Below are 24573 nucleotides of genomic sequence, written 5' to 3' on the forward strand. Positions count from 1 at the left end.
AACTCCAATGGATGGCGGCCCTGTTTCTGGGCATTCCTTGGGAGGAATGAAGGAGCTCTGGGAGGAGAGGCGGAGGGTGGAGCCACAGGAGAGGGCTTCAGCAATGCCGAAGGAACCGTCCAAGGAAAGACGAAGGTAAGATCTCACAAGAACAGACAGGGTATACAAAGGAAAGCTCTACCGGAGAACAGGTAAGATCAAGGAGAGCGAGAAGTCAGAGCGAGAGAGAGAGAGAGCGAGAGAGTATGAGCGAGAGAGAGAGAGCGAGAGAGTATGAGCGAGAGAGAGAGAGAGAGAGAGAGAGAGAGCGAGAGTGTATGAGCGAGAGAGAAAGAGAGCGAGAACGGAGATGAAGTGAAAGTGACCCCGAGCGGGTGGGAGCCGGCCGTTCGGATCCCAGCCGCCGGGAGAGACGGGTCTGCGGCAGCGCGAGGCTGACCACAGAACCAGAGCAAACCAAAGCCGGGGAAAGTAGACTGGATGGAATAGAAGGAAAGGCGAGGGAGGAAGACAGAAACCCGGCGAGAAGGCTAAGAGCAGCAGGGAAAAAAGGGGAGCAAGGGGGAATTGCCGAGAAAGGGGAAAACCAGGAAGGCACTGGAGTAGGACAAAAACGAAAGTCAGCGAAAGCGAGTTGCAACGCGACTCGCAGGGGGTGTGGCTTCCTTAAATGCCTGCTGCAAAACAAAGGCTGGACCGCTAGCAGACAAGTCGTAGAGACCTAATAGCGCCTCCATCTTGCCCATAGCTTCCATGGTCGCAGCGGTGTGACAGGGGTATCCTCGAAAGGAAAAGGGGGATACCATCTCTCATCCGATGTCTTATCACTCCCCCGAAGATCGCCTCCCCCATTTATTTTATTTATTTGTTTATTTATAATGCGCCGAAAGCTCACAAGCATCGATCCTCACCCCCCAAAACCCCAGCGGCCCAGAATGTATTACCCAGAACCCCAGACAGTGTACATTTTGTTTTTTTCTCCACCAAATATCACACTTTGTCGGGGATTCTGGCTAATAAAAACTGGGGCAATTTGCGCAAGGCGGACCTCTATGGATTCCCACGGGTGTCCTCTTTTTAGAAATGCATGGGGTTCCCTGTTTTCCTTGCTGGCTTCGACGCCCTAGGCCCAAATCTGTAGGTTGCCCACATGAACAAGATGTGCTGTGCTGAAAGGCTTGGGGTTACCAGTGGGTTAGCCTTTTCCTTTTGCGCCCTCGGTAGGTGCACCCACACATGTGAGGTACCGTTTTCATCGGGACACGTGTGGGGACACGGGAAGGTAGGCCATTTGATGTTGGCGGTGTGTTTTGGTGGGAGGCTAGAGCGAAATGTCTGAGAATTGTCTTTATTTCCAGCCAATTTCAGAGACATTACCCTATGTCCACTCACCGAAAATGTCGCCAACAACAGATGTCATACCTTCCCGCGTTCCCACAGGTGTCCCGACGAAAATGGTACCTCAAATTTGTGGGTGCACCTACCGGGGCGCAAAAGGAAAAGAGTAACACACTGGTGCCCTCTTTTCGGAAATGCATGGGATTCCCTGCTTTGCTTGGTGGCTTGGACACCCTAGGCCCAAATCTGTAGGGTGTGCGCATGAGCAGAATTCCTGAAATGATGCTTTGCCGAAAGACTTGGGGTTACCTGTGTTTTAGGATTTCCCCTTGGCGCCCAGGTAGGTGCACCCACACATGTGAGGTACCGTTTTCATCGGGACACCTGTAGGAACGCGGGACGGTAGGCCATGTGTTGTTGGCAGCGTGTTTCGGTGGGTGAGCCGAGTGAAATGTGCGGAAAATGTTTTTTTTTCGCCACATTTCAGACTTTGCTGGGGTTTCTGGGTAATACATTCTGGGCCGATTTGAGCAAGTCACACCTCTGCGGAGTCTCACGGGTGTCCTCTTTTCAGAAATGCATGGGGTTTCCTATTTTCCTTTGTGACTTGGACACACTAGGCCCAAATCTGTAGGGTGTGCGCATGAGCAGAATTCCTGAAATGATGCTGTGCCGAAAGACTTGGTGTTACCTGTGTTTTAGGCTTTCCCCTTGGCGCCCAGGTAGGTGCACCCACACATTTGTGGTACCATTTTCATCGGGACACCTGTGGAAACGCGGGACGATAGGCCATGTGTTGTTGGCGGCATCTTTCGGTGGGTGAGCTGAGTGAAATGTGCAGAAAATGGGGGTATTTTGCAACATTTTGGACTTTGCTGGGGTTTCTGGGTAATACATTCTGGGCCGATTTGCGCAAGTCAGACCTCTGCAGATTCCCACGGGTGTCCTCTTTTTGGAAATGCATGGGGTGCCTTGTTTTCCTAGGTGGCTTGGACACCCTAAACCCAATTCTGTAGGGCGTGCGCATGAGCGGAATTCCTGAAATGATGCTGTGCCGAAAGACTTGGGGTTAACTGTGTTTTAGGCTTTCCCCTTGGCGCCCAGGTAGGTGCACCCACAGATGTGAGGTACCGTTTTCATCGGGACACGTGTGGGAAGCGGGACGGTAGGCCATGTGTTGTTGGCAGCGTGTTTTGGTGGGTGTGCCGAGTGAAATCTGCGGAAAATGCATTTTTTCCCCACATTTCAAACTTTGCTGGGGTTTCTGGGTAATAAGTTCTGGGCCAATTTGTGCAAGTCAGACCTGTGTGGATTCCCACGGGTGTCCTCTTTTCGGAAATGCATGGGGTTCCCTGTTTTCCTTGGTGGCTTGGACCGCCTAGGCCCAAATCTGTAGGGTGTGCATATGAGCAGAATTCCTGAAATGATGCTGTGCCGAAAGACTTGGGGTTACCTGTGTTTTAGGCTTTCCCCTTGGCGCCCATGTAGGTGCACCCACACCTGTGAGATACCGTTTTCATCGGGACACCTGTGGGAACGCGACACAGTAGGTCATGTGTTGTTGGCGGCGTGTTTCACTGGGTGAGCCGAGTGAAATGTGCAGAAAATGCGTTTTTTTCGCTACATTTCGGACTTTGCTGGGGTTTCTGGGTAATCATTTCTGGGCCGATTTGCGCTAGTCAGACCTCTGCGGATTTCCATGGGTGTCCTCTTTTTGGAAATGCATGGGGTTCCCCGTTTTCCTTGGTGGCTTAGACACCCTAGGCCCAAATCTGTAGGGTGTGCGCATGAGCAGAATTCCTGAAATGATGCTGTGCCGAAAGACTTGGGGTTACCTGTGTTTTAGGCTTTCCCCTTGGCGCCCAGGTAGCTGCATCCACACACGTGAGGTACTGTTTTCATCGGGGCACCTGTGGGAACGCGGGACGGTAGGCCATGTGTTGTTGGAGGCGTGTTTCAGTGGGTGAGCCGAGTGAAATGTGCGGAAAATGGGGTTTTTTTCGCCTAATTTCGGAATTTGCTGTGGTTTCTGGGTAATACATTCTGGGCCGATTTGCGCAAGTCAGACCTCTGCGGATTCCCATGGGTGTCCGCTTTTCGGAAATGCATGGGGTTCCCTATTTTCCTTGGTGGCTTGCACACCCGAGGCCCATATCTGTATGGTGTGCCCGTCTGAAAAAATCGTGAAATTCCGATGTCAGAAAAGACTTGGGGTTAGGGGTGTGTTTGGCTTTCCCCTTGGCACCCAGGTAGGTGCACCCACACATGTGACGTACCGTTTTCATCGGGACACGTGTGGGAACGTGGGAAGGTATGACATTGGTTGTGTTTGTGTGGTTTTAATAACGTTTTGACCCATTTGCTGGTGCCCTTTGTCACACAACCCTTTCATTTCCCAAATGTGCCCTACATTAAGTCACTGCTTTAGGCACCATACACTTTTGTAACCTGCACAAGTCACCTACCCTTGAAAAGGTCTGCCTGTGCTCTTTCAAAAAAAATGTATGCCTGCCATTCCTCACCACATTGGTTTTCCTGATTTACACATGCTAAGTACGTCTGTTCAGGCCATAAGCATAAAACTCCTGTGTACCATGGCTCAGTGTTTGGCTTGTGGTATTGCTTGTTTTGTGAAACACCACAAAAAATGTGTGCTTTCCCAACTGCAAGAGTCGGGGGAATGTAGCAGAGCATTGTTTTTCTAAAAATTCATACAAGCCATTGCTGTACCAAGCCAACCATGTCCACCCCATACTTTTTTTGTCGGTCATTATTCTGCTTTTTCCCCAATCAATATCATTTTCCCCTACCTAGTTGTTGCCCGACCTGCGCAAATCACCCCTTCCTAAATTTTGAATTTTGTCTACTTTTCAGAAATGTAGGCCTTTCTGTCCTCCAATTCGGCTTTCTTACCCTTTTCTTCCATTCCGTCCATGCATGTCGAATTGGCAAAAATTGCCAAAATCGCCTACCTCTCACAAAACGGTTGATAACCACATCAAAATAATTTTTTCTCGTTTCCACTCAACCTGTTCTTGAAAGCCAGGAAATCGGGGAATTCAGCACAGGAAACCATTTGTTCTTAGCTGTTACAAGGAAAAAACCACAGGATTCTTTGTACATCATTTTATTTCATTTTTTGAAAAAACACAACATTTTCATCCTTTTTGGTTATTTTCTCTCACTCCCTACAGCAACCTAGGATTCCTGGGTGGCGTTACGACCGCCATCATGTGGGAAAAAAAGGGGCCAAATTTGGCCTAGATATCTCATGTAACATAAACGTTACAAGGCATTGAATGGCGACATACCGAAATCACCAAAAAAGGCCTTGGCACTGGGGGGGGAACCCATGGCACTTAAAGGGTTAAGAGACTATATTCAAGAGAACAATATTAAGTTTGTTTTCTCAGGAAAATATGACTCACCAACATTTAGGAAGAGCTGCAGGAGCTCATGAAAGAGACATTTCAGTACCAGAGGCGATCATCATAAGGAGTAATTTTGTGATACAAGAGACATTTAGATATTATAGACTTGTATGAGACCAGAAGTCCCTGGGAGAAGCCGCAAGATAAAAAGGCAAAGGGGAGGCCACCAAAAGAGATTCTTTTGGACCCAGCTTAGTTAGTATTATTAGTGGTAGGGTCAGATAGGCTTAGGTTTGGACTGAGGACCTTTTTGATTTTTGATTTCCTGACAACAGACGAGCACCTTAGTTTAATTTAGTTAGAGAATTCCCCTATAGTGATAGGGCAAGCTAGGCTTTGTCTTTTATGTAAAATAAAACACTTAAAATGTCTGTGTTGTGTCCAACTCCTTCTTCCGACCGCCACAGTGCATATAGTTATTGAAGGATATTTCTGCTAGGAGCGTCCTTGCGGCAAAGCTCCTTAACGTCTGAGATAGGGATGCAATGCTGCAGGATGCCTGAAGAAGCTTGGCCGATAAAGTGGGTACCCCAAGGATCATGACTTCACTCAAGAGGTGCAGCGAGAACGCAAATCTTATGACACAGTGAGGATGAAGCTGAAAGAAAGGGGCCACAAATAGGATGTTCAATCCAGCCAAACTGAAAGTACTTGCAGAGGTATGCTCCTTCTTTCACAGTCCACAGGAGGCTTGGGACTGGCAGAAAACCATGCAATTGAGTAGGGGGTGGGGTGCAGACCTGGGGCCAGAAGGGAGATGGAACTGTCTGGATTGGCCAAGGCCTGGACTGAGACTGCTGAGCCTATCAGTGTCCCCAATGGTAGGGTGTTGGTGGGAGCAGATTGTACTTTGTCTCTGGAGGAAAATATTGGTCGGCACCAAACAGATTTGACCAGGATTGTGTTCTCTGGGACCCCCGGAGCTAAAACAGCGATGACAGTAGGAGGATGATTTGTCAGGCTGGTGCAGCAGTCCTGGGTGGAATTGCCTGCTGGGAAGGGATCTGTGGAGGCTGGGGAAGGGCGTATACCAGTATACGGGTTGATGGGACGCCAGTCGGCACGACAAGGGAAGGGTGTGAATACCAGGCCAGGTACCGAAGTACCACAGTACTAGGATAAGGTCTGGGTTGGGAGCTGCTATCTGTCTAGGTTTGAGAGATGGGGGGCATTTGTTACTCATTCTGGGTTCCTCTTAAAGGTGTTACTTCTCTTTTTCTCTTCTCCCGACCTAGGACGTGGTATCTGGACAAATGTTAGATATGTTTCAGAATAGCAAGAGCAAGGGAATATTGCCCCAAGATTTGCGGCAATCGATAGTCATTGCTGAAAGAGACAAACCGATGCATGAATGTGCTTCTAAATTGGCTTATTTTGCTCCTTAACATGGAATCAAAAATACTGGTCAAAGTACTGGCGACAAGGTTGATTAAGATCTTGCCTGCATTGATCCACCCAGATCAAAATGGCTTCCTGCCACACAGGGCAACTAACATGAATATTCACAGACTCCAAGCGGCCCTGGATAAGGCTGACTGTATTCCGGAACCTCTGGCGCTACTGGCCATTGATTATGAAAAACCCTTTGATTCAATATACTGGGAATGTGTCTGGGCTGTGTTGTCAGGTATGGGTTTCGGGCCAATCTTCCTACAATGGATTAGATTGTTGTATGAGTGCCCCCTGAAGACGGTCTGAGTTAATGGGGTGACATCTAAGCACTTCCCGCTGGAGAGAGGAATGTGCCAGGACTGCCCTCTTTCCCCGTTGTTCATCGTAGCTATCGAACCCCTGGAAATCTGGCTAAAGGGGCGATCCCCTAATGAAGGGAATCGTATGGCTGTTGGCCAAGAAGACTGTGTTTCCTTGTATGCACACAATCTGTTGCCGTATGTGGGGAAACCTCAGAGGTCGACAAGGATAATGGAGATCTTACAAATGTACAGATGACATAGTGGCCTCAGGGTCAACTGGAGAAGGTCAATTCTATTCCTGATAAAAAGGGGTTCTGAAGCAATCCCAGACAATTGCATCTTTAGGGTAGTGTTGGCTCGTCTAAATACCTGGGCATGCATGTTTGTCAGGACTCTGCCAACTTTCATTGCTGCAATTTGTAACCCATAACCGAACGATTTATAGCCGATACAAAATGTTGGTCGGCTCTGTCCCTGTTGGGGACGGCTCTTGCCCAGGAGGGCTGCCCTATTCTCTAGTAGGAACTGAGGGGTACACATTGAAAACGCATGACAAGATCACCACTGGGAATTATTCCATTCTCCGATCTAAGTTAGTGAGAGCAATTTGTATCCATGTAGCTGGAAGAGGTTACACTGTTTCAACCCTGTGAATTGCAATATTTAGGATCAAATCAAAAACATGTCAATCATTACATATAACTGTTGTATAGTGTTTGGGATGAATGTAGAAGTATGGCGAGGTAAGAGCGAATGTTTGGTGTGACATTCTAGACTCAGGCAGTTGGAGAGCCCCTGCCTGTGTGATGGAAGCCAGTGGTTCTCACTAGTCATCTTAATGTAACTTAAAGTATCCTGAATAAAGTAACTTGCTGGAACCTACCTGTTTTGCCTGAGGATCCTGTTTTATTTCACTGGCAACAAGCTGCTTTTCTGGGAGGCCAGTAAAAGGACCTGTGTACAAGAAGAAGTTGATGGTGGCAAGTCTGCTGCGGTGGGTGCAGAGAAGAAGAGAGAGGAACTACTGCCCCCACAAGTAAGTCCCATCGCCCAAGGCAAAGTAGAAGGGGAACAAGCCCCACTAGATAGCCCAGGGTGAAGAAGGGGGAGCCAACCCAATAGAAGGCCCACGGAAGACTGACGGCACAGTCAGAAGACCCAGAAGGGGAGAAGAGTCGGTGCGTTGTCACGCCTGTTTGTTACTGTGAGCAAAGAGGCAGTAACAACCCCTTAAGACAGAGATTGGTAACCTGAAGAGAAAGGGAGCACACAGATAAAACAAACATGCCTTCCCATGTTAAGTAAGCACCAGTAAATGATGATGGGTTACAGATTGACCTGTGTAATTCCTGTTTCCTGTTCAAATGTTTAGTTGGGACAATACAGAAAAGGCCTGCCATAACAAACAAAAAGGGCAGGGTACAATGAGATCCCAAAGATGTGTCCCTTACGACTTGGGAGAACGGTAATGCCTTGGGGCAAGTGGCGCTTACCTAGTACGCTGTGGGAGCGGAAGAGCAGAGGAAGCGCTTGGAGTTTTCAGAGCTCTGCCCTGCTTCGCAATCCACTCCCACTGGGGACATCATGGTGGATGACGGGGGAGTTGGCGATTGTGGGGAACAGGGTGAGCATGGCGTTCCATAGCAGTTGTTCAGAGAGAAGAACGCTGGGAGTGTGCCCATTCTCAGTGTGATGGAATAAGGACCCTACGGCGTCACAGTTTACGTTCCGCAAAGTGACGGAATACAGGAAGCTCAAGAGGCTGATGAGGCACACATAGCCAAAGTGACCATGGATGTGTGCCGCGACCGTGAAACACACTTCATGAGGGAGCATGGCTGCGATCCGAACATCAGTGAACTGTATGGGTGGCGCTACGAGCATGGAGGTCTGGCAAGTTACAATGAGACAGTGGCATGGCTAGTTGTGGTGTGTTTTTGCTTGGGCTAACGGCTCAATTGAAGAGCCCAGTATTAATGAGAACTCCCCACATGGACTCCCAAACGGATTGCATCAAAAGTAATAAAGATTACCCCTGCTAATTGCACAGGGAGTATTAATTCCATTAAAGACTAGGAGACGAGCATTATGCTTCAAATTCATTTATTTTACTCTCCAGCAGTTTCAACAAAAACACGCGCAATAACATTGAAAAGTATATTCCTGGCACTTTTCTTCCTTTGAAACTACAAGTCCCAATGTCCCAGTAGTTCCATGTTGCCCAGTCCAGCTATGACACTCTTCCTGTCCCTGGACTCCTCCTCTCTTGTATGGCTCTGAACTGTCTCTTGAACCTTTTAACAATGACCCGCCAACAGGGCGAACAGTTCCAATTTGGCGCCAGCTTAACTGAGCTGTTTTCCACTTGCGCTCACTACTTCCGTCAAACCTTGATCCTCTCTGAGGATTCCTATTTAATTGTTTTTCTGTTCTTCCCCTAAGGATCATACAAATAACAATATTAGGGTGGAGTCCATGTACTGTCGTATCCATTCATTAACTACATACATTTTATACAATACACGACAAGTTGTGAATTTAATGCTCGGCTCCTAGTCTTTAATAGAATGAATACTCCATGCACAATTAGCAGGGGTAATCTTTATTCTATGGCAAGACTAGAGGTTACCATTATGCTTGTTCAAAGCTTCTCTAATACAGTTGTCTCTAAACTTTCAATTGGTTTGAAATAAAACCCTTTAAAGGTATTATCGCTCGCCCAATCAGCTGCTAGCATAATCTCCCGCAGAGATACCCCTGCTGTAAACACTCTGGACGCCATCGCCCCTCTTACTGAGTGTGCTCCATATACATTCAGAAAATATAAGAACACAGGGAACTTTTTAGGAAGAATCACTCTTGGACCTCCGCGACTTGAGTTCTAATCACCATTTAGGTGGTGTCGCAATGGTGCGTGCAGGAAGACCGGAGACACTGAGTTCCCCCACTCCGATTGTAACAATAATCAAAGAAGCTGCACGCATCTGTTTACTGCGCCACAATAAGATTTGAGAGACTTGAAGTTGTTGCCAAAAAAATGAAAAAAATATTTATTAATAGCCTTTTGTTTGACGACACGTGTTTCCGCACAATCCCTGTGCCTTCCTCAGATCAGGGCAATGTCTATTTGATGCCACAAAATTGTATAATTAAAGATGTGCAAAATGTCATAACGTGACGATACAGCAAAAACCCCCGAATTGGGGCAACACAAGAAAAAATATTTTATAAAATCATATGTTTTACACCATTAACATAAACACAAAAGACACAAATGGAACATTCATTGTATGATAAATTAAATCACATCCCGTAACATTACATAAAAGTCATATAGAATTCAAAAACAGCAAATCAAATAAATTTAAAAAAGTTGTGTAAGTAAAAGACAATTGTAATTAAAACATACCATTCGGTCGTCGAGATTTCATTGAAAGAGGGTGGAGGTGGGGGTGAAGAATAATTGAAAATATAAGGAGGAGAAGAGGATAGGAGAAAAAAGAGAGAGAAGACATCCAAATTAGACGATATATACTAAAATAAAACTGCGGGGATATGTTCAGTGTATAATCGGAGAAACCCAAGTGGGTACAAAAAAGCTTACCCATCAACTTATTTGTCAGCTACACATTAACGTGGTTTTCCAATGAGTCCCATCAGACTCTATTCGTCTTCTAAAAAGTAGAGGTAAGACATAAAGGTCTGTTTTATGCATCAATAAATCTGTGTGTACTATGAGATTTCAGCCAATTGATTTAAACAGATATATTATAACCAGTCCGTGAGTACGGTTACATGCTAGTACCAGTTAGTTTTAGTGTCGCATTGTTTACCTCTAACCGCCTATGCGTTCGTTTTCGCGGTGCTCCAACCCGATTAATTTAAGGGTGTATTAGATTACCTGAAGTGTGTGCATGTTCTTAAAATATTTGTGACCATGCTCTGTCTTAGGCGTTCATGTTGGCGTGTATACAACCATGAGGGTACGAAAAGAGTAATGCGGTTTCACCCGTGTAGGGGGGCGGGTGGGGAAATCTATTACGGTCTGCAGTGCGGACCCTGAGTTGATTGGTGTGCTAAGGGGTGGGCTAGATAGCCCCCTTAGGGCTTACCTGAAAATTTCAAAATTCACGCATCACGCATCGGATTACCAGGATAGGAGTCGCCATACCGTTTCCTTTGTATATAGGATGTTACTATAGTAATCCTAGTGGTCCTACCTCTATTTCCATCTTGTCACAGCTGTCGGCCATGTTTAAGAGCAAAAAACATTATTGTTGCCAATAGGTACATACGTTATAGCGAGGATACTTGGGTCCTGCAGGAGTGCGTTCCTATGATATATTGAGAGATCATTTATCTCGTTACATAACTTCATTACAATGTCTCAATTGATATTCCTGCAACGGAGGTAGTCAATATACACCTTATCCGGATGAGCTCCTAGAGGAGTGTTCACTCCTCCAGAGGCATTCTGGGAGATGTAGTCTTATACGGCTCTGGAATCAGGGCAGTCATGCAAAAGCCTTGCAAACTATTTCATAACACTGGGTCCGGTGTTCCTCATAAAAAATGTGAGTGTTGCTGGCTTTAAGGGAGGCATTTTATGTTTCTACGTGAGACGTATGCGAAACCGTGGTTTTAGTGTGTCATTAATATGTTATCTAGATCATATTTGAAAAACTATTATTTGCAGTTATCAGTTTCCATTGTTTGACGCTTACAATCATAGATATAAACATTGTTCCCAATTTACATCGTTACATCATTATTCTTAGTGCAAAATGTTCCCTTGGCGATCTGTTCAATGCAAAGAGCAGCCTGCAAAAGTCATAGAAAGTATGACATTTCATTGTCTCTGTTGAGGCCAGTTTCCACACATCTGAAGAAATTGATGAGTTTGGCCTCCTCCTGGCGTAATAGCAGTTCCTGGTTGCCTCCTCTGCACCCCAGAGTCACTTTTTTTAAACCAATGAATTTGATATGTTGCTTGTTGTCCATCTTGTGTGCTCGCTGCCAATGATCAGCGAGAGGCAGATTCTTGTCCTGGCTTCCGATCACTGCCAGGTGTTCTCTAATCCTGAAGCGAAGTTCACGAATCGTACTCCCTATGTAGATTTTCCTGCAAGTGCAGATGATTGCATATATGACATGTTTACTTTTACAATTTATCTGTTCACGTATCCTGATTTGAAGTCCGTTGTCTGCTTTAAAAACATCTGTCGTCGGTGTAGCGTGTTTGCACATCGTGCAGGTGCCACACTTTCTAAAACCTGGAATCAATTCTTGTAGCCAGGTCACAGTTGCCTCTTTCCTCTCTTCTGGTAGTAGTGACGGGCTGAGACTCTGTTTCAAGGTTTTTGCTCTTCTTAGATCTGATATTTTCTGAGAGATTTCTTGATAATATGCTTGTCTGCACAGTATGTAGTAATAAATTGTACCTTGTCAGATGGAATAGGTTTAGCCCGTTGTGTCAAAGTCTGTATTCTTAGCCCGTTGTGTCAAAGTCTGTATTCTCGGTATTTTTTGTGCTTTATTATGTGCAATCTCAATGCTTTTAGTCGAATAGCCTTTTAGTCGAATAGCCCCTGGCTTGAAATCTTCTTGACAATATTGCACATTCTTCGTTGAAATGAAATAATTCTTGACAGTTTCTCCTGGCCCTAATGTATTCCCCTTTAGGGATATTCCTAATTACCGGTTCATGGTGGCAACTGGTGGCATATAGTGTAGAATTTACTTCCGTCTCTTTCCGGTATGTTCTGGTTTTCAGATGTTCTCCTGAAACATAGACATTCAGATCCAAGAAATTGATCTCTGTCTTACTACAAATTCCTGTGAATTCAATGCCTAGTTTGTTATTGTTGATTTGAAGTCTGAAAGTTTCCAGTTCTTGTGGTGTCCCGTTCCATACGAAGAAAACATCATCGATGTATCGAGTCCATTTGACGACGTGTCTATTGTAAGTCTCTGTAGTATAAATTAGCAAGTCCTCAAACATGCCCATTACTAGATTTGCTAGTGTCGGTGCATATTTAACCCCCATGGCTACCCCCATTTTTCTGTTTGAAAAAGATATTGTTGAAAGTGAAGATGCTATTATCTAGGGTGGCCATGAGCATTTCTTTTAGCATGCAAACGAACGGGAAATGAGATGCTGATTCCTCTTTAAAAATGTAGTCAACGGTGTCAAGGGCAAGATCATGTCCAATGGACGTATAGAGGGCCTTGACATCCCATGTGGCGAGATAGTATGTGGGCTTCCAGTGAATACTTTCAATGATATGTATTGCAGCAGTTGTATCTTTTAGGGAGGCTTTTACCAGTTTGACCTTGGGTCTTAATATGTTATCAATGTATTCTGATAATGGTTCCGTGGCCCAACCTATTCCACTCAGAATTGGTCTTCCTTCTGGGATGGTGGAGAAGGCCTTGTGCACCTTAGGAAGGAAGTAAAAAGTTGGTAATATCGGTTTGGGAATAAACAGAATTTTTTTTTCCTCATCTGTGATGAGGCCCTGTCGGTACCATCCGTCAATTGAATCCTTAAGGTCTTGGACAATCTTATTCTTCGGGTTACTTGTCAAAGCTTCATAACAGTTTGGAGTATCAAGATGATTTTGAGCCATCTTAATATAGTCCATACGATTCATAACAACTATATTTACACCTTTGTCGGCTTCTTTAATGACCAGGTGTCGATTGGTTTTCAGTTTGTGAAGTGCACTCCTTTCTTGTAGTGTAAGGTTCTCCCGTTCTGTCTGTCTGCGATTATTTCTCAGTTTATCTTGAGTTTTATATAGGGATTTCGTGACTGATTTATAGAAAGCATCTATCATATTGTCCGGAGGTAATTGTGGTAAAAATCTGGATGTAGGTTTGAGTTCTTTACTGATTAGACCAATAGGTAAAATTGTTAGTTCTTGCCTGGTCTGATGGATGGGGACATTTTCTGGTTCCTGTAGTGATCTCAAAAGATGAATGTTGCCTAGTTCCTCTATCGTGACTTCACTTGTTCTCAATGGATCTGAAGTTGGTTTCACTTTCTCTACTTGAGTCGTAAAGAATTTCTTAAGTTTTAGTTTTCTCACAAATTTAAACAAATCAATATGCACTTGCATGGGTTCCATATAGACAGTTGGTGCGAATGATAATCCTTTGTTAAGGAGAGATTTCATCCTGTGTGTGTCTGATAGATTCATCACAAGAGTATTCATTGGCTCTTCTTGGCCGCTGCCCTGGTTCCCGCTCTTGTTAGTCTTTGTGATTCTTCTAAGGTATCTGGGTTGGCTGTGTCTACCTGACCCCCTCCTTCCTCTTCTCCGAGTAAAGGTTGTTTCTTGTTTGGGAGGTTCATTAACTGAAAACGGACTTGCTTTGGTGTTTGGGTCCTATTGCCTTTTTTATATCTCCTTATCTGGTTGAGGAAGCCTTTCCCTGCACTGTTGTCATCCTCTGATGTAAGTGGTTCTCCTTCCGATAATTCCTCTGTGTCCGAGCTCGCCGGTGATGTATTTGGTGTACTTTCTTTAGATGAGGGTGTGGTCAGTTTGTTATATTTATCTTGAAATGTATACACTCTGTCTTCTTTATAGTCTCTCTCATCTCTGTAAAATTTCTGTAGTTTCCGTAATTTGATATCATCTTGATATTCTTTTAGTACCTCATACATCTTCAAATAGTTTTTCTCTTTGGTTGCTTCCAATGCTTTCGCATCAGTAATCTCTTTCTTAATTGTTTCTATTTGTTCAATGGCTCTCTTCTGTTCCCGTGTAGCATGTTCCACCAACATCTCCAACATTTGTGTGGAACAGGATTCCAGATTCTTTTCCCAATCTTCCGCCAGGTCCTTGTCTTCATCTTTGTTGAAGTCTGGGAAGATCAGGATTCATAAACCACGAGGAACTTGTTTCTTGCTTAGATAGTTCTTCAGTGAAATGACTTCCCAGTATTTGTCAATCTCCTTCCGTGATACTCTTTCCAACTTAATAAATTTGTATCCCAGATCCTCCCGTTTTGGTGTACTCATCCCAAATGAATGGGCATTGTTCCCTTTCGGTGTGAACAGGTTGCTAGCTTCCTCATCTCGATTTTCTAAATATTCCGCCATTATGTTTCCTTTTTTCTTTTTTCTTCCCTTTTTTCCTTTTTTCCTCTCTAACTTTTCCGTAGTCTGCGGGGTGAGTGATAACTGAACATATCCCCGCAGTTTTATTTTAGTATATATCGTCTAATTTGGATGTCTTCTCTCTCTTTTTTCTCCTATCCTCTTCTCCTCCTTATATTTTCAATTATTCTTCACCCCCACCTCCACCCTCTTTCAATGAAATCTCGACGACCGAATGGTATGTTTTAATTACAATTGTCTTTTACTTACACAACTTTTTTTAATTTATTTGATTTGCTGTTTTTGAATTCTATATGACTTTTATGTAATGTTATGGGATGTGATTTAATTTATCATACAATGAATGTTCCATTTGTGTCTTTTGTGTTTATGTTAATGGTGTGAAACATATGATTTTATAAAATATTTTTTCTTGTGTTGCCCCAATTCGGGGGTTTTTGCTGTATCGTCACGTTATGACATTTTGCACATCTTTAATTATACAATTTTGTGGCATCAAATAGACATTGCCCTGATCTGAGGAAGGCACAGGGATTGTGCCGAAACACGTGTCATCAAACAAAGGGCTATTAATAAATAATGTTTTCATTTTTTTGGCAACAACTTCAAGTCTCTCAAATCTTATTGTGGCGCAGTAAACAGATGCGTGCAGCTTCTTTGACCATATACATTCAGATCGATACCTGCTATCTGCATCACCTCTCTCACCCACCTAGCTATGGTGGCTGTTGCTACTGCCTAAAATGGCCTTCTGACCGCAATTAGTAGTTGTATAGTTCCTGCTGCTCTACACTCTGCTGTTCTGCTCTCGTATTCTTTGATACACTTCGCTACAAACCACTTGGGGTTAGTCGGAAAATATGGATAATGCACCGAAGTCGTGCCTGTCTTGGTGCTTTTCACTATTGAAAATGTGACTCCCTCAGGTCTGAAGGACTTCCAGTTAATTTCCAATGCTTTAACGTCTGCCACTCTCTTACAGGATACTAGGCATAATAACATTGTTAATTTGCCTGACAGCTGTTTCAGTGAAAGGTACCTGTCTGATGGCCAGGTCTCCAGTAGTCGCAACACCACTGTCACGTCCCAAACCTTACTGTACTTTGCCTCTGGAGGTGCCTTATATTTCGCCCCTCTTATGAGTCTCACTACTCACCGCTGGATGTTCCCCTGCTGGAACTCCTTCAATCGGCAAAGGTCCAGCTGAAATGGCTGACCTGGACACTCGAATGGTCCTATACGCTTTCCCATATTGTAACAGGAATGCTAGAAAGTTCAATAGCACCACTACAGGGGCTGAAACAGGATGAAAATGTATGTCTCCCTCTACACCAGTTCGACCACCTCGCCCAAGCCGCGTCATAGCTCCTCCTAGTGGATGGTGCCCATGACTCTGCGATGAGCTCTGCAGCTTTTGCCAAAATGCCGGGCAGCGCCCAGCATCTCCTGATACTCTGTACGCTATTAGCGGCAGAGTCCCTCGCACTCTCAGAGGATGAGATGACCCAGCTGGGTCCATGAGGAGTCATTCTCTGTCTGGGAGAAGTTGAGGTATGTCCGCTGACAGCTCCATCAGCGTTGGAAACCATAATTGCGACTTCCACAACGGCGCTATCAAGATCAATTTTTCCTTCTCCCTCCGACATTTCGCTAAGAGCCTGCTCAGCATCAAGAAAGGAGGGAACACGTAGTGCAGGTCCCCTGACCATTGTTGGAGGAATGCGTCTGTGCCTCTTGCGTCCGGGTCTAGTCTCCAGCTGAAATAGCTGACTGTCTGTGCGTTGAGGCGAGACGTGAACAAATCTGTGTAAACTGGACCCCACAGATGATTCAGAGTCTGAAAAATCCTGATGTCTAGTCTCCAGCCGCTGGAGTCCGTCAGGTATCGCGAGTTCCAGCCGGCCACTACATTCAGCGAACCTGGCAGGTACTCTGCAGTCACTGACATTCCTGACATCAGTCACTAATGCCAAATGTCCTTCGCTAGCTCTGCTAGTAGTTGGTATCTCATTCCTCCTAGATGATTTATATATTTGACCGCTGATATGTTGTCCCTTTTGAGGACACATGAACTCACTCTCTCCCTGGTGAATGCTTTGATAGAGAAAGAACCCGCTAGAAGTTCTAAACAATTTATGTGCAGACAGAGCTCTTCCTCGTTCCATTTCCCTCCGGTCTATAGTGGTCCGCAGCTTGCCCCCCAGCCTATGCGTCTGGCATCTGACTCTATGACTAAATCTGGTCGATCTCTGAAAATGGCACGCCCATTCCAGGCATCCATATTCTTCAGCCAGCATTCTAGTTCTATGATGGAGTCCTGGTCTAACGATATTTTCTGATGGTACTTCAGAGCCTGATGGAGATGCTTGATCTTCAGTCTCTGGAGCGCTTGATAATGCAGAGGGCCTGGAAAAATGGCCTGGATCGATGCTGCAAGCATCCCCACTATCCTTGCCAGCGCTCTGATAGATACTGTCTGCTTGCTCAAGCAGTCCCTGATCTCCTTCTTGATATCTCTTATTTTCCTCGCTGGTAATTCTAGAGTTGGTTTCCTGGTATCTAGTACGAACCCCAAGAATTCTATCCTTTGTGCTGGCTTTACATCCGACTTCTATACATTCACTAGGAAACCTAAAGAGATCAGGAGGTCCTGTACCCATCTTGTTTGGATTACTAGTGTCTCTCTCTCTCTTCTGCTAAGAGCAGGGGGTCATCTAGATATATAATCATCCTGATGCCCTTCTTCCGAATCACTGCTGCTACCGGTCTCATCAACTTGGTGAAGGCCCAGGGTGGCGAGGCTAGCCCGAAGGGCATAGTTTTGAACTGCCACAGTTGGTTGTTCCAGCGGAAAGCCAGGAATGTCCTGAATTCCTACTGTTAAATATGCGTCCTTCAAGTCTAACCTTGTCAGCCAGTTCCCTTCTCTTAGCGTATCCCTGAGCTGGTGTATCCCTTCCATCTTGAAGTGGTGGTATACTATCCAGCCGTTCAATTATTTCAAGTTAATGACTGGTTGCCCTTTTTCCTTTCTGTGGACCAGAAACATGTTGCTTATAAATCTGGGGGTCGCGCAGCACTTCTCTACGTCCCTCTTCTCCTCCAGCTGCCGGAGCTCATTGTCTAGACTTTCCTGCTCTGATTGTGCTAAGTGCGGCTGCGAAGGCCAACTGGCTGCTGGATAAATTCTAGTTGCAGACCTCTGACAGTTTGCAAAAACCTAAATGTCGCTGGAAAGCGTGCGCCAATTGTTCCAGAAAAGCAGTGTTCTCCTTCCCACTGGAGGGTATTGCGTTGCTCTCACCTGGTGTAAAGCTCTGCCCTCTGCTGGCTCCTCTTCCTCTGCACCCTTTCAGAAATCTCCCTCTGGCGGGGAAGGAGTCCTGCTGTTTATTCTCCCAGTACTGTGCTCTGGGATTCTGGGGTCTTCTTCCTCCTTGAAAGCGACCGGCTGCACGACCCTGATAGCGGCCGGTCCCGGCAAAAACTCTACCAGGAAAAATCTTCTTGATTGATGCTTGCGCCTTTTCTAGCGAAGCGTACATGCCGACAAATCGTCCCATCTCATTGCCAAATGTCTTCCCAAAAAGCATGCCTTGTGCCGCTTCGCCGGCTTCATAAGATGCTAGGTCACTTAGCTTAGGGTCTATCTTCAGGAGCAAGACTCTCCTTCTCTCCGAAGAGATGGCGCAGTTTGCATTGCCTAACAGGCAGACTGCCCTCTGGGCCCAACAGGCCAGTGCTTCGGGATCCACTTCTTCCCCCGCATCTCTAGCTCTCCCTGCCAGGTTCATTATTTTTGCCAGAGGGACTGATATATCTAACACTTTCTCCTTGCAGCTACTCCAGGATCTATCAATACCCTTACGTGGGTCCTTGCTGGTCTTCGAGACGAAGGTCAACATCTTAGGGTCCAATTCTGGCGTCTCTGCCACCTTTCCCGGGAGGTCTGGACGCAGACATTCTGCTTGAAGACGCTGCCTCACTTCTTTGTCTAAGGCCTTCCTCAGTCTGATGCTCCTGTAGTGTTTCACCCTGGGGGAGGGCTGCCAGTCGGACGATCTAGGATTCCTCAGGATCAAACATATCTGTAATCTCCTCTGGCTGACGACCAGATGTTTTTCTTTACAGGCTCTCTTGCCCCCGCTGGGTCTCACCCACCATTCTTCTATTCTCTCCTCCTCCTCGTGAGAAGATAGTTCACCCTCTGCTGGCTCCTCTTCCGAGCCTGGGTCATCACCGCCCATATTGTCTTCCCCTGGGAAGGGGGTCATGAGGCCTGCCACTGTCAGCCTTCGCATGAAGGCTTCCTTCAGCTTGGTAAAGGCGTTGTCAGCCTCTGGGGTCTTCTCTTTCACCCCCGTAATCTCGACCCAGTGGTCAGAAGAGGCTTTTCTCTTCCGGGTCTGGATACTCCTCTTCAGCCCTGTCATCGAGGGCCCTGTGGGCGTGCCATCACTATCTCTGGAGCTGCCTCGAAGCTGGCTCAATATGCTTTCTAGAATCTCCAGCCTTTCTTGTAGGGGTCTTACCCCTTGATCCACTGCATCTGTCAACGAGCTCCCCAGCACTTCCTTAAAACTGGCAGCGAGGTCTAGAGGCTGCTCCTCCTCACTCCATTCAAATTACGACATCTCTGGGTGTCGTGGGCCTGTTACCTGAGCCAGGTGTCTCTGCACGCCCACTGCTGCGTTGATCAGGATGTCCTGTCCTGTAAATTGTCTCACCCAATTTTGTAATGTATAAAATATCTTTCTTTTTTTTTTTTTAAGTCTATTTACTTTTTCTGTGGCTATAGCACCAGTCTGTATTCACTTGTCTGTGGCCTTCTGACTTCTTGTCAGGTTGTCTGAGGCCGAATCAGCTGAGAGGAATTCCTCTCTGTTCCACGGCCGTGTGCGCCGCTTCCCGCTGTGAGCTGGTAGATATCAGCTGATCTGGAATCTTGTTGCTCGCTGCTCGGGCTTATCACACCCTCCGCCATGCAGTGTTTATGTAATTAGGGTCCTTTTTATATATATGAGAAGGCTTATTCACTGTCGGGCCCGTGTGTCTTCCCTGAGGCGCGGAAGTATGCTTGCTAAAGAATTGCCTGGCGTTGCGCTCTGACTCTGCCTCCCCAAAGGAGGGGGGCGGGTCAGAGCGCTCTGTGCAAGCAGAGCCCCTCCTTCGCGAGGGTGGGGCCACTTGCTCTGTGGTTATGAGGCCCGGCGAGCCCCCGGACGTGCCGCAATGTGGCACTGGCCCCGCCTGCCTCGCTGCTGCTCGTACCTGCAATCCAGCCCCCTTTATCCCGCAGAATGCTTCGCGGTCACTGAAATCTGCATAAATGACACAATAAAGACGTGCATAGCCCCCGGCGAAGCGCACCTATTCTCACGCAGTACTCTGCTTATATGCAAATATCCTGAATAAAATCCTGTATTTACACAGTCAATGTTCACGTTATCTCCAATATCTATATTTCTACATTCAAATTCGTATAATATGCTAAAAACCCTTCAAACATGCCCAAACTACGGAGACATGAGAGAAAGGTACTTTTCTGCTGAAGAGCAGTAAAAGAAGAGGAGGAGTCCAGGGACAGGAATAGTGTCATAGCTGGACTGGGCCACATGGAGCTACTGGGACATTGGGACGTGTAGTTTGAAAGGAAGAAAAGTGCCAGGAAGATACTTTTCAATGCTATTGTGTGTGTTTTTGTTGACACTGTTGGAGAGTAAAATAAATGAAGTTGAAGCATAATACTCGCCTCCAGTCTTGCCATAGAATGGGTTCTTTTGTTTGGTCCGTTGAGATATTGGGAGTGGTGAAGGGTTTTGTTGCCAGGCACTCGAGAGTTAATGAGTGCAGCCCCCGCCGTTGGGGAGGCGGAGTTATTGTATTGGGGAGCGGGAAGGAGAAACGGGGAGTTCTGGGTAAGGCGCGAAGGCGCCAGTTCCTGTTAGAGATTAGATGAATAAAGAAGTTGTTACATCCACTCCGTGTGCGCGTCCTCCTTACTGGCCCTTCTGAGAGGGTAACACTGGCGACGAGGTCTTCCAGTGCGCACCGCGGAGTCCTCCTCCTCCTTGGCAATCCGCCACGCTCGTGCTCGGCAGGCCTACCGGCTCCTCCGCCGCATGCACCTCCTCCTGCTCCTTCGGTGGCCGCACACGTGCCACCTCCTTCCTCTTTCCGCTACATCAGGGATTTTTACCACGTGCACTCCGGCAACTGAAGTACGCCACGGCCTGACTCATCTCCTCCCGACGAGCTACCGTCGCACGTCGCCATGAGCAGAAGGGGCTCCACCTCAGGGTCCGGGCCCAGCTCACCTCAACTGCCCCGTGCGACGCAACCGATTCAACTACGCCTACCCCCACCTTTCACCATGACCCCACAGTCCACAAAAGGGCCGCGATGGACTGACTGGATGGAAGATTTTCAACACTACGTACGGGGGTCCGGCGATGGCGAATCGCCCAACATCAGGGACATTTTCCTCAACCTGGTGGGGGGAGAGATCAAAACCGTGGTGAAAACGATTCCCGCTGCAGAACAAAACACCTTCAAGAACTTGATCAAGGCGCTAGACAAGCTCCTCATAATTGAAGTCAACCGTGACTATGAACGCTACTTATTCAACAAGTGCACCCAAATGCCACAAGAGACGGTAGATGAGTTCATCACCCGCCTTCGGGTAAAAGGAGCGAACTGTCAATTTGACGCGTATTCACTGGAAGAAGCCATTAGACTGAGGGTCATCGAAGGGTGCCTGTCTCCGGCCCTCAAGAAACAGCTCCTGAAGAAACCTCTCACTATCCAAGAGGTGAGTGAACTAGCCCGCATTCACGAGAGGGTGGATGCCCAGGCCACATCCATGTGCAATCCGGCCCACCCCAAATTGGACACTGCTGAAACCGTCGCGGCGCTGCAGCCATCCCGCCCGGGAGATAGAGGCTCATACCCGTACAGGACGCAGCCCACGCAAGCTCCTCGTCTACAGCGGCAGTGTTATCGATGTGGGATGTCGTTCCCCCATGCCGGAGCGTGTCCAGCGCTATCACAACGATGCTCGAATTGCGGGAGAGAGGGCCACTTCCAGTCCGTATGCCGGGAGGGCATACCATTCCCGCCGGTGAGACCCCTCACACAGGCCAGGATGCCTTTCCGTCCGCCGTCCCCACAATACCACCAGCCCAGATTCGGCCAACCAGGAGGGGGACAGAGGCGGTACATCAGAGCCATCGATGAGTATCAAACCCAAGGTTACCCGATGCAACCTGAACAACCGGATCAGCCACAAGCTCTCACCGACGAATATGACCACCCCCCGATAGACTTCAGATATGGGTCTGCCTACCATGACGTGCAAGATGCGGCATACGATCCGCCATACGACATGTATGACCAGGACGAATTCGTCAACCTGATACAGGACACCGAAGAAGCCAGAGAGGCCCCCAAAATCCCTGTCAAGATGGGCAATCAACAGTTCCTTTTCATGATCGACTCAGGCGCCACCGTCAACATCATGGGTGAACAGGACTACGCCGGTGAGACTAGTTGAAGAGTGTTGACTCTGATGTTTGGACATATTGTTCGGGGGTGGTGTTGCCAGGCACTCGAGAGTTAATGAGTGCAGCCCCCGCCGTTGGGGAGGCGGAGTTATTGTATTGGGGAGCGGGAAGGAGAAACGGGGAGTTCTGGGTAAGGCGCGAAGGCGCCAGTTCCTGTTAGAGATTAGATGAATAAAGAAGTTGTTACATCCACTCCGTGTGCGCGTCCTCCTTACTGGCCCTTCTGAGAGGGTAACAGGTTTCACAAGAGACATGATTATAAGCCTTATGTGTGAAGCGACCTGCTTCTGTATATTTTTGTTTCCCAACACGATACTAGTTTGAGAGATTACTAGAGCTGTTATGCAAAGAGTTTTTTTTTTAATGATGACTGCTGTTTTCTTTTCTCTAGAATAGTTTTTGGAGGAATGTTGGCATGCATTTCAGATGGGACATTATGTGGTTGTCAAGTATGCTTTGCCGGTAGTGCGAAAGGATGCTTCTTTACAGTTGGCGGATGGTCTTTTAGTTTAACCTGTTGAGGAATTATTGCTTCATGAGCAGGGCTGCAGTTAAGGACTTTTAAGCCTATGATAAAAAGTATTGCCGAAGGGTGAATATTTTGGTAGCTGGAGTGGATGTGTGTGGTGAACGGGAGCGAGTGCGCTACTTTAACCTGTTTTATGAATTTCAGGTTAGGAGCTGTGATCAGCTAAGGAATTTTAGCAAAATATGTTTAAAAATGTTAAATGCCTTATTTGTTGGTTGAGAGTGGTTGCATGGCTGATGCCAACCTGTGTAGAAAGGGAGGCATTTCTTCCGACAAGTGAGAGTGGGTGTGTATTACTTATGCCTGCCAGAGTAGATAGGGGGATGTACGCCTTCCGCCATGTGAGAGTGGTTGAGCATTGTATTTGTGCTAACCATAGTAGATAGGGGGGGGGGGCGGGTAAGTATGCTTTCCACCAAATGTGTGTTGGTTTGGCATTGCTATGCCAGGCAGAGTAGATAGGGGTAAGTATACCTTCTGCCAAAAGTGTGAGTGGTTGATCTGTAAAGATCCAGCCCGAGTAGAAAGGGGGTTTCACCTCCGTCATATGAGAGTGGCTGTCATGCGGAGATTCAGCCCAAGCAGAAAGGCGGGGAGGACGGCTTCTGTAATGTTATTATATCAGAGCTGTACCTCTCATAAAAAGGGTGCACTGTGTGATTGTGTGTATGTTGGTGGTGTGTAATGACCCAGGTGTTTGAGTGCGTGTTGGATGTATGCATTATGTGAAGAAAGGAGATTTGTTGAGAAGTGCTTCGTTGTGATGCGCTGAGATCTGGAAGGAAGAGAGATGTTGTATAGCACTTGGGATGAATGTAGAAGTATGGTGTGGTAAGAGAGAATGTTTGGTGTGAGGGGGAATGTTTGTAGCAAAGGTTCTAGACTCAGGCAGTTGGAGAGCACCTGCTTGGCTGATGGGAGCCAGTGGTTCTCACTAGTCATCTTAATGTAACGTGAAGTATCCTGAATAAAGTAACTGGTTGGAACCTACCTGTTGTGCCTGAGAATCCTGCTTTATTTCAATAGCAAACCAATTATTCTTAAATTTGAATGACTATTGTGAGAAACCTGTCGGTTTCTCCCTAGTTAGTCCCCGGGGATCTGTCATCCAGGTGGCCAGGACACAGCCATCGCTATTGCATCCAGTTCCTGGGGGTGGACCACTGAGGGAGGATCACCTGGATAGGGGGTCCTTGGGGAGTGGGAGTGGGACACTGATGGGTGAGACGCTGTATCCCCCTTCTTTCAACACCTTTTCCCCATCCTACCATGTAGGATATTTCAAAACACTGCCCCCCCCTTTTCTGACACAAACACTTTTGCACAACACAAAAGACAACTGTCTAACACCAGAGCTGTTTACCTGACATGTCCCAATACAAGGGTCAGACAAAGTCAGGCAATTGACCAGAATCACACACACCTGACGGCCCTTTCCCTTCCCCACAGGGATAAAAGGTGGCGCACAAGAGCACAGGACGAGCAAGGCAGACAGCACGACGTGAGCGCTAACTCAGCACGGCAGTTCAAGCAGAGGCGAAAGACAGCGCATACCGAGAGGGTGACAAGGAGAGAAACGACCTTGTCCTTTTCGACCAAGGACCGTGAATCCTCTGCAGATGGAAATTTAAGACTGAGAACAATAGCCAGCGTGTATTGCAGCAGATGTTAGCGGGACACAAGACCCTCCTCTGCTGATTACCAAGCCAGAGAGAGATGCTTTTCTTGGAGGTACCAACCTTGACTCCAAAGAGAAGGAAAGCCAGGCGGTTCATCGCAGCGGGTGAGTCGAGAGAAGAGTGGATAAGAAACCAAACTCTGTTGAACGAAAATTAGCCAACGGCTAATTTGAACTTTGAAAGGTTTAAAGAAACTATTGATGAAAGAGGGG

General features: G+C 46.7%; 1 protein-coding gene across 2 annotated transcripts in view; it reads right to left on the bottom strand.

The window, feature by feature from the left end:
* LOC138569300 (uncharacterized) overlaps nucleotides 1–19710 on the bottom strand; it is an 84965-nt gene extending 65255 nt beyond the window's left edge. The window contains exons 1-2 of one of the 2 annotated variants that reach the window (XM_069647155.1): nucleotides 17896–19710; nucleotides 8550–8900 (exon numbers count right to left, since the gene is read on the bottom strand). In XM_069647155.1, the coding sequence (XP_069503256.1) occupies nucleotides 8878–8900; nucleotides 17896–19024 (1152 nt within the window). In that variant the 5' untranslated portion in view covers nucleotides 19025–19710 and the 3' untranslated portion in view covers nucleotides 8550–8877. Of the gene's footprint in view, nucleotides 1–8549; nucleotides 8901–17895 lie in introns of those variants that run through there. The other variant, XM_069647154.1, reaches the window with a different exon arrangement.
* Between the last annotated feature and the right edge of the window lie 4863 nt (nucleotides 19711–24573).

This window comes from Ambystoma mexicanum, chromosome 2q (assembly GCF_040938575.1).
Source record: "Ambystoma mexicanum isolate Mex_15411 chromosome 2q, UKY_AmexF1_1, whole genome shotgun sequence".
In the NCBI taxonomy this organism is placed as follows: Eukaryota; Metazoa; Chordata; class Amphibia; order Caudata; family Ambystomatidae; genus Ambystoma; species Ambystoma mexicanum.